General features: G+C 35.8%; 1 protein-coding gene across 1 annotated transcript in view; it reads right to left on the bottom strand.

Annotated features, from left to right (window-relative positions):
* Positions 1-7,240: 7,240 nt before the first annotated feature.
* The window catches only part of LOC126473136 (integrin alpha-PS2-like), a 775,755-nt gene continuing 772,414 nt past the window's right edge, over positions 7,241-10,581 (bottom strand). Inside the window, exon 21 of the mRNA XM_050099995.1 lies at positions 7,241-9,825. Coding sequence (XP_049955952.1) covers positions 9,730-9,825 — 96 coding nt within the window. The 3' untranslated portion in view covers positions 7,241-9,729. The remainder of the gene's footprint in view (positions 9,826-10,581) is intronic.

The raw sequence follows: 10,581 nt of genomic DNA, 5'->3' as shown, positions 1-10,581 counted from the left end.
CTAAAAATTACAACAATGCTGATCATTCACACACCCAGTCATCCACATAAACAAAGAGCAGTTGGGATTCTCCTGTTCAGGTTTATTTGGTTCAGCTCATACAGCCGCATCCCCTTTTGTCCACAGGAAAGTTTTTTTAATTTCTAGATGCAATGGGGATTCCTATGGCAAAGACACCAAGTACACTATGCACCAGCAAAAATTAATCTATGATATATTAAAAAATCATCTTAGAATGGTTCAAAAATATTCAAAAACCACAAGGGATGCCTTTAAAAATCATATAAATACTCAATGGGCCAATGTGCACCGGATGCTATGTGTTTTGTGAAACAAGTTTTTTTTCCTTCAAGTATACCAATTTGGCACCCATAAAATTGCCACTCAGGGCAGATGCCATGGTACTTTGATGAACAAACACCAGTCAATACGCAGATAGGGACATCAGACCATGCTCAGAGTAAAGACACTTCTATTGCCAAAATTTCATCAGAAAATTATCAAAGTATTTGTAATGAAGTTCCCAAATTTTCTGCCTTCCAGGAAAGTTCTTGTGCTCAAATTATTCTTGGGCTCAAGACATGGCTAAAATCCAAAGCAGAAAGCCCTAAGATACTTAACTAATCCTGGAACATTTATTGGAAAGACAGAGGACGGGGAGTGTTCATTTCAGATTCCATCCAATTCTGCTGTGTCAGTTCTAGAGTCTACAGTCAACTTCAACCTACTGCTTATAGATTGGGATATCTATGGATTCATTTGCAGGGGGTGCAGAAAGACAATTTTGCGAAGTATTTTTGAACACATTTTCCGAAAACTGTCTTGAGCAGCTAGTTTGGCAGCCCACGTGCAATGAAAATATCTTAGACTTTGTAGCTACAAATAGGCCAGACCTTACTGATGACATCAATATAGAGATGGGGATTAATAATTATGATGTCATAATAATGACTATGGTTACAGAAGTTAATAAATTAGTCAATAGGGCAAGAGAATGTTCCTGCTGTAAATGGCAGAAAAACAACTGACATCATTTAGTTCCAGTATGATGGGCATAGAAGGAGTATGGACAAAGTTTAACCTGATTGTAAATCATACTCTGGACAAGTATGTGCCTAGTAAGTAGATTAAGGATGGAAAAGACATGCCGTGGTTTAGCAATAATATTTGGAAAGTGGTGAGGAAGCAAAGGCTGTTACACTATCAGTTCAAAATAGAATGTGCAAATGAAACAGGCAAAAGTTAGTAGAGATTTGTGCATCTGTGGAAAGATCTATGCATGAAACTTTCAACAACTACCACTATTCATATCACAGCAAAATATTTAGCTGAGATATGGTTCTATGTGAAATCACTAAGCAGGTCAAGGCCTCCATCCAGTAACTCATTGACCAATTCGGTATGGCATCTGAAGATAGCAAAATGAAAGCCGAACTTTTAAATTCTGTGTCAAAGAGATAATTCATGCAGGAGAGTCATACAAACATACCATAGTTTTACCATTACACAGAGTTCCATAGCAATAAGCATCTCCGGCCTAGAGAAACAACTGAAAGAGTTAAAAACAAACAAGTCGAAGGTACAGATAGAATCCTAGTTCGGTTTTACAATGAATACTCTGTGGTATTGGCCCCTTACTTAGCTTGCATTTATGATGAATCTCTCGCCCAGCGTAAAGGCCCAGGTGACTAGAAAATAGTGCAAGTGGCTCTTGTAAAGAAGAAAACTAAAAGAATGGATGCACAAAATTACAAATCAATATCCTTAACATCAGTTTGCTGCAGAATTCTAGAATGTATTGAGAGTTTGAATATAATAAATTTTCTAGATACTGTAAAGCTTATGTCTGTCAATCAGCACAGTTTTAGAAAGCATCAGCTGTGTGAAACTCAGCTTGCCCTTTTCTCACAAGATTTACTGCAAAGTATGGATGAAGGGTAGCAAGCATATTCCATATTTCAAGATTTCTGAAAAGCATTTGGCTTGGTACCTCATTGCAGACTGTTAATAAAGGTACAAGCATACTTAATAGGTTCCCAGGTATTTGAGTAGCCCAAAGACTTCCTAAGTAATAGAACCAAGTGTGTTGTCCTCGGCATTGAGTGTTCATCAGAGACCGGGATATTGTCAGGAGTGCCCAAGGGATGTGTCATAGGACTGCTATTATTCTGCCAGGATGGTTCCTTTGAAACGGTCTTCCTCATCCTTCCCTAACCCATTGGGACCGATGACCTTGCTGTTTGGTCCTCTCCCCCACATCAACCAACCAACAACTGCTGTTATTCTCTATACAGGGTGTTACAAAAAGGTATGGCCAAACTTTCAGGAAACATTCCTCACACACAAATAAAGAAAAGATGTTATGTGCACATGTGACCAGAAACACTTAATTTCCATGTTAGAGCTCATTTTAGTTTCATCAGTATGTTCTTCCACCTACACTCAATGGAGCACGTTATCATGATTTCGTACGAGATACTCTACCTGTGCTTCTAGAACATGTGCCTTTACAAGTACGACACAACATGTGGTTCATGCACGATGGAGCTCCTGCACATTTCAGTCGAAGTGTTCGTACGCTTCTCAACAACAGATTCAGTGACCGATGGATTGGTAGAGGCAGACCAGTTCCATGGCCTCCATGCTCTCCTGACCCCAACCCTCTTGACTTTCATTTATGGGGGCGTTTGAAAGCTCTTGTCTACGCAACCGCGGTGCCAAATGTAGAGACTCTTCATGCTCGTATTGTGGATGGCTGTGATACAATACGCCATTCTCCAGGGCTGCATCAGCGCATCAGCGATTCCATGCGACGGAGGGTGGATGCATGTATCCTCGCTAACGGAGGACATTTTGAACATTTCCTGTAACAAAGTGTTTGAAGTCACGCTGGTACACTCTGTTGCTGTGTGTTTCCATTCCATGATTAATGTGATTTGAAGAGAAGCAATAAAATGAGCTTTAACATGGAAAGTAAGCGTTTCCGGACACATGTCCACATAACATATTTTCTTTCTTTGTGTGTGAGGAATGTTTCCTGAAAGTTTGGCCGTACCTTTTTGTAACACCCTGTATACAAAAATTATTTATGGACTGGGTGGGCGGCAATCTGTGGTTTTTCCTCACGATTCTGTGGTGTACGGTAAGGTGTCAAAGTTGATTGAATTCAGGAGGACAGAAGATGACTGACAAAATTTCTAGTTGGTGTGATGAATGGTAGCTAACTCTAAATTTTGAAAAATTTAAGTTAATGCAGGCGAGTAGGAAAAACAAACCCGTAATGTTCGGATACAGCATTAATAGTGTCCTGTTTGACACCATCAAATTCTTTAGATACCTGTGTATAAAGTCGCAAAGTGATATGAAATGGGACAGGCACGTTAGGATTGTGATAGGGAAGGCTATTGGTCGACTTCAGTTTATTGGGAGAATTTTAGGAATGTGTGGTTCTTCTGTAAAGGAGATTGTTTGCAAGACACTAGTGTGACCTGTTCTTGAGTACTGATCAAGCATTTGGGATCTGCACCATGTCATATTGAAGGAAGACATCAAAGAAATTCAGAGGCAAGCTGGTAGATTTGTTATCTGAAGGTTCGAACAACGTGCAAGTGTTACAGAGATGCTTCGGGAACTCAAATTGGAATCCATGGAGGGAAGACGATGTTTTTTTCAAGGAACACTTTTAAGGAAATTTAGAGAATCATCATTTAAAGCTCACTGCAGAATGATCCTACTACCACCAACATACATTTTGCATAAGGACAATGAAGATAAGATACGATAAAAAGAGCTTATATGGAAGCATGTAGACTGTTGTATTTCCCTTGTTCTGTCTGTGAGTGGAACAGGAAAATAGACAACTAGCCATGTTACAGGGTACTGTCTGCCATGCACCTTATGGTGACTTGTGAAGTATGCATTTATATGTAGATGTGAAATATGTGTCCAGGACATTGGAAGATTCTTCAAAACTGTGATGTCTACTAATGAGACAAATATACTGATAAAAGACCCAAACATATCCATACCAGACACAACAACAAGAATAAAGGAACAGGTTTACAACTGGCTCAAAGCAAACAGCTTAATCTTTAATATCATACAGAAATGTAATAGGCAGTTACAAACAGGTACCAGCGATGAAGATCAGTGGATACACACTGTAGATAAGGCTTCATGACAAAGTCATAGTGATCCAGATGAATAATAATAAACTGAGCAGGCACCAGCATATGTGTAAGGCTGAGTTCTGCCTACTTTACACTTGTATTGGCCCACAATCTGGATTCTTAGCTACTTTCATTCAGCGCTATCCATGGCATAATTTTCTGGGCCAAAGCAGCTAAGATAAAAATATTTACTTTAAGAACATTGTTCAGATTTCATAATGGAAAATCTTGCAAAAACCTCTTCAGGGATCTAAGCATTTTAATGATATTTGTGCTTGTTATAAATTTGAATTTAGAATGAAGAGCGAAATTCGACCACAATACTGGAAGCAAAAATAATTTTCACGTAGATTAAGCATCTCTTTTAAAGGTTTCAGCATAGAGTTTTATATTCTGATACAAAAGTTTATAAGAGATTGCTGGTAGACATCAGGAGGGAAGTTGAAAACCCCAGATACTGAAAAATTCAGTAAAAATTTTGAAGCTATTCCTTTCTTTAAGCTACTCCTATACTGTATCAGAATATTTGGTCTAAGGGATACAAATTTCCCATAACTCAAATGTTTATACACTGATGTGATGGAAAAAAAAAATTAATATAGAGTAATGAAATTTCGTGATACATTTGTCTAGGGACATATTTAAGTGACTGGCATCGCAAGATCACAGGTTAATGTAAGCATGAGAAAATCCATTGTAAATGAGAAATGCTGGTACATAAATATCTGGTGTAACTGCCAGAATGTTGAAATCAAGCACGCAGATGTGCTCACATTGTGTTGTACAGATGCTGGATGTCAGTTTGAGGGTTGGAGTTCCATGTCTATTGCACTTCCTCGGTCAATAAGGGATGGTTTATGTCAGTTCTGGATGATGCAGGAGTTGTTGCCTGATGATGTGCCATTTGTGCTAAATTAGAGATAGATCTGGTGATCCAGCAGGCCAAGGCAATATACCAACACACTGTAGAGCATGTTCGGTTACAACAATGGTATATGGTATGTGGGCAAGTGTTATCCTATTGGAAAACACCCCATGGAATGTTGTTCATGAATGGCAGCACAACGGATCGAATCACCAGATCGACGCACAAATTTGCAGTCAAGGAGTGTGGGATAACCATGAGTGTGCTCCTGCTGTCATTTGAAATCACATCCCTGACCATAACTGAAGGTATAGGTCCAGTGTGTCTAGCACACAGAAAGCTTGACTGCAGGCCGTCAACTGGCTTTCCTCTAACCAAGACATGGCCATTACTGGCATGAAGGCAGAACTGACTTTCATCAGGAAACACAACAGACATCCAACCTACCCTCCAATGACCTTTTGCTTGACACCATTGAAGTTGCAGAGGGCAATGGTTTGCGGTCAGTGGAATGCATGCTACAAGGCATCTAGTTTGGAGCTGTCCTTGAATCATTGAAGTAATCAATTTGTACTAGTTTGTTGTGTCACTGTGGTGCCTGCTGCTGCAGATGCAATACAATGCACCAGCGTCATTCTCAGTAGTGGCACGTGCACAGTCTTCTTGCGATCAAACATTCTTGTAACCATTCCTGCCTGCAATCATGTACAGTGGCCACATTCCTGCCAAGTCTTTCCAGTATTGTAGAAGGAACATCCAGCTTCTCATAGCTCTATTACACAAACTCATTCAGACTTAGAGAGGTACTAATAATGGCGTCTTTGTCACCTTGGGCTGATTACTAGTTGCTAACAATCTAGCAGTCTTCAGATGTAAGATATAAAACAGTTTTTCCTCATGTTAGCAACATACAACAGCTTACAGAACTGCAGAAAATATCATAGCTTGTTCAAGAGTATACACAAAAATTAATTACAGAATACATACCATAAATCATTCTTGATTAGTGTTGGTAATAATATAATGAAGAGACATTGAAAATAAAAGAATATTTGTATAATTCTCCACTAAAGTAACTAAGTGTAAAAGATACCAAAGGCATTAAGTTGTTACAACTTAGTAACTGACACAATCAGTATTTAAATCACTTCGTAACAGAAGTAGTCATATATATGGTGATCTGATGTAGTGTATGTGAATAGAATGGCAGTTTCTGTCCCTACAGCATGCAAGAAATGCACACTATGGTGGACTGGGAACTGATGTCCACTAGATTTTTATGATACGTTTACATTTAGTCATTATAATAGATAGTTCCCTACACAAATACTGTTCTATTTTTTACTGCTTCTTCTCTATATTAATGCATATTTTCAGTTTTATCACTGTGCAAAAAAAAAAAAAAAAAAAAAAGAAGAAAGAAGATTTTAATGATATGTGAAGCCATAATGGAAGCCACACTAATCAAGAATGTTTTATGGTATGTGTTCTATGATTAATTCATGTATATACTCTTGAACCCTGCTACAATATTATCTGCAGTTCTGTAAGTTGTTGTATCTTGTTAACATGATATCTTCTTTATATCTTAGATCTGACGATGACTAGATTGTTAGCCAAAACTATTACTGAATCCAAATAAAAAAGATCTCATGCGCGATCTTGACGTCATGGGTTTTAAATCCGTAACATTAATAATAATAATAATAATAATATTGTGATTAAAAATTAAGTTTTAAAGTTTTTAATATTTTTTTCATAAAACATGTTATATAACTAAAATAGTTTCAGAAAGAGTCAGTTTATACTACATAGTTGCACATTTTTGAAGATTTTGAGAAGTTTTTTACTTCCACAATATCCTATGGAGAACATTAATGAAGTTGTAGCTTTTTACAGAAACAATACAAACATCTGGACATGCATGCACTCTATTGAAGAACAATAAGATATTCAGTTAAATAAACAAAGATGACAGAGTACAGGTAAAGGATACGCTGAGACTTAATACATGTTGCGTGCATCATCACATCTGTCTCTCTCTCTCACACTCATGCACACTCTCTCTCATTCACACACAAACTGATGAAGACAGGAGCAACTAATGCATTATACTCACTATTCCTGCAACAAAAAAGCAGTACATTTATTCACAAATGAGAGTCACAAGGAAACTACATGGTGAAAGAAAGACAACATACTATCATTACTTTTGATATTAAATAGATTTATTTACATTATTTTTATAGTATGTACATAGCAAAATATGCAGCAACCATTTACATTTTACTAACAATGACAGCAATACATTAAAAAACTTCCTGAATGTGCGTAGAAAATGCTGGAAAAGTGATGGTTGTTTTCACATCAAGAATATTATAAGGCACTTTTATGATAACTTGTTAGGAACTCTTTACATTTTTTACAGCCACAGATGATGTGATTGGAATTCCATCAATGAATACTCTATGGTCATGTAGAAAAACTTTATTTTTTACCTCATATTGACTTTTTGTTTTAGAATATTTGCACACATTTGCATCAAATGGATATAACTTTTTGTAATATTATCCTAGTGAGATGTGCTTAATTTCTGTAGATTTGTTACATTAAGAAGTAGTAGTTTAATAGTTAATAGCAATGAAGGATTGCAAATGAAGCTCTTATGATGAAAGTCTGTGGAGAAATGCAGGTCTTACGGATTTTTTCAGCACACATGTTAGGAATGGATGATATACTAAAACCTAGGAATATAAAAGTGAAGTAATTTCATTAAAATACAAGTAATAAATATGCAGATTACACACCAACAGACATGTACTGTACAGTAATTAAATTTTAACAAGCTCCACTGCAACTATGTTACAAATTTCTTACAAAAATCATGATACTCACAAACAGACATACAACAGTCACACATCATATACAAATGTAATCATTCATACATGTGGCATAACGATATTAAGGGAAGACGTTACGCACATTCAGCTATTAAAAGCATTATAATTTTGTACAAATATTAAGTAAACAAAACAGTTAGCTATCACAAAGCTTGGGTTCCTACAGTTTACATACATTTTCATTGAAATGTAGTGAACTAACAATGGCCTTACAGATTTACTACACAGAATAATAGTTGAATCTTTGATACACAGCTTGTCTCTTAAATTTTTGTGTAAAAAAAAAAAAAAAAAAAAAAAAACTATGTTCAGTTGATACAAAACAGATGTGTATCTTGATCTCTACAAAATGTAAAGCCTCGAGTTACAGACTTTAGACAGGAGGTAGCTTCCAAAAAATTGAAATATGAAAACAATAATGCATTTTCTGTGTGCTGAAAACCTTGTAAAATAAGTTAACTGCATTGTAATGAACCTTTCTAAAACTTATGCAAACAGAGGAAACAGTTTGTGTGAGGCAGAACAAAGCCATTCATAAAAAGTTTGTGAAAAATAAGGGAAATAGTTCATCCAGACCTGTAACTCTATATAAAGTGCTTTTTTGTAAAATGCATAACACTTAAATAATTTCAGGATTCAGCTTTTTCATGTATGATAGTCATTTCACAATTTGCAGTCTCTCTTCTGTACATGGTACTTATATGGTTCCCCATTCCATTAAGTCTGCCAATTTAAATACTGCATCTTGACTATCTATCTATGATGCTTACTCAAACGGTAATATTTAATTTACAAAAGATTTATTGACAGTGTTGCATTATTCATAATTTGCCATGAATAGTAAATGTCAGTTTGTGTTTTGAATAATGATTCCAACTTGATTATTAAGTGTGAATCATATCATATAAACAGGATATTTTGTAGTTACTGCATTATGCTTTTACACAAATAATATGAAATAACAGACCTTTATTATACAGATCATTTTATAGGTGCACAGGAACATTTTTATAACAAAAAAAAAGTTTTTTAATCTTTGCTATTCATGCAACAGTGTATTGACCAGCTGAATGATTTATTTGTTCTGTGTTGCTTAGACAGAGAATGTGTGATAGAAGTGAAACCAATAAAAACAAAAAACTTGGGCACTAAAACTGGACTGTTAAGCAAACTAAACAACCAAACAAATAAATCTGTCAACCAACCATCTGTATGGTATAGTAATGCACAAGAATAACTATTGGCGTTTTGTATCCTTTATGAAGGATTTTTGCAGTCACCCCTTCTTTAGCTACAGTTAAACAGAAACACACAGAAACAACTTATACCAGTCTCACTGTTATACTAAAGCTGCCATATTAGACTCTCAAGTATATGACACAACCATAGGTAATTCTTTCATCTATACTGTCATATGTGTGTCAACATCCATATTCTTTTATGCCTTTTTAGGTTGGAAGTTACTGTTAATTATTCGAGTATCTACTTGATGATCAACAAAATAATAGTTCCACTAGGGACCGAACTCCATATTCTGTACATGCATTAGGGAGTGCATGCATTACAACCTGGCATAGAAGAATATGAAAATAATTATCCTTCCTTTTGACTTAGTATTTACATTAAACATAATCAAAACTGATTAGTTTAGTTGCCTCAATAACTTAAATACTGGAATTGGTGTGGAGCTTCAGTTCCAATTCAGAACATTTATCAGTCTTCTCAAGAAATGTTCTACATTTCCAGAGCCACAACTGGTACAGAAAACAGGTTACTTGTCTTCTGTTTCTATCCTTCACAGCGCTTCATCACCATTAGAGTAATGACCATTACGATTCAATGGTTCTTTCTCTGGTGTGTCACTTGGTCTGTTCCTCTTGAAGAAGCCACACTGAAATGGTTTAAATTGTTATTTTACACTTCTTTTGAAGTAATAAGACATTTCACTCACTTTACATCAAGAAAACTGTTAATACTTGTATAACTGTTATGTATTGTGAAATTAAATGATTGTAAGTTGACTACAGCTGAAAATCAAAACAATGTGGACAGCGGAATGAAGAAAAATGTGCATAAAAATGATACATTATTCAGCTAGATATATTTTAAAAAAACTCTTAATTCAATACTGCATTGACAAAACAAGATGAAAATGTTTTAGTATGGGATATGATATTTCAGCATACTGTTCTCAAATGGTGACTCTGAAAACTTCATATCATGGATGGAATAGGCTACTGCCTGTTACCTATTACAAACAAAGTCAAAAAAAAAAAAAAAAAAAAAAATAATGTGTGGTGCCTTCAGTGTACATATGGGCCAAAACAGTATTGGCTAGAGGGCTGGATCCATACTTTTGTCTCTTCTATTTTAATATTTATAAATAACTTGGACTCTAATGAACAGATTTTCTAATTTGCAGAATGGTACGAGCTTATACCTAATTCAAAAATCCTAATAAAGAAATTCATGAAGCCGAGGTATTATTCACTATGGACAAAGAACAACTCCTGCTAAACAGAATGAAAAGAATGATGATAAAAACATGAGTAGCTATTATATAGTCTTGGTGGCACAATGTTCTTGGATAACGCAGGTGCTGTGAAACACCTTGGTGTCATAACTGACAAGAAAATGCTGCACATGT

The sequence above is a fragment of the Schistocerca serialis genome, chromosome 4, assembly GCF_023864345.2.
Source record: "Schistocerca serialis cubense isolate TAMUIC-IGC-003099 chromosome 4, iqSchSeri2.2, whole genome shotgun sequence".
Taxonomy (NCBI): Eukaryota; Metazoa; Arthropoda; class Insecta; order Orthoptera; family Acrididae; genus Schistocerca; species Schistocerca serialis.
This window is presented reverse-complemented; position numbering and strand designations above follow the sequence as displayed.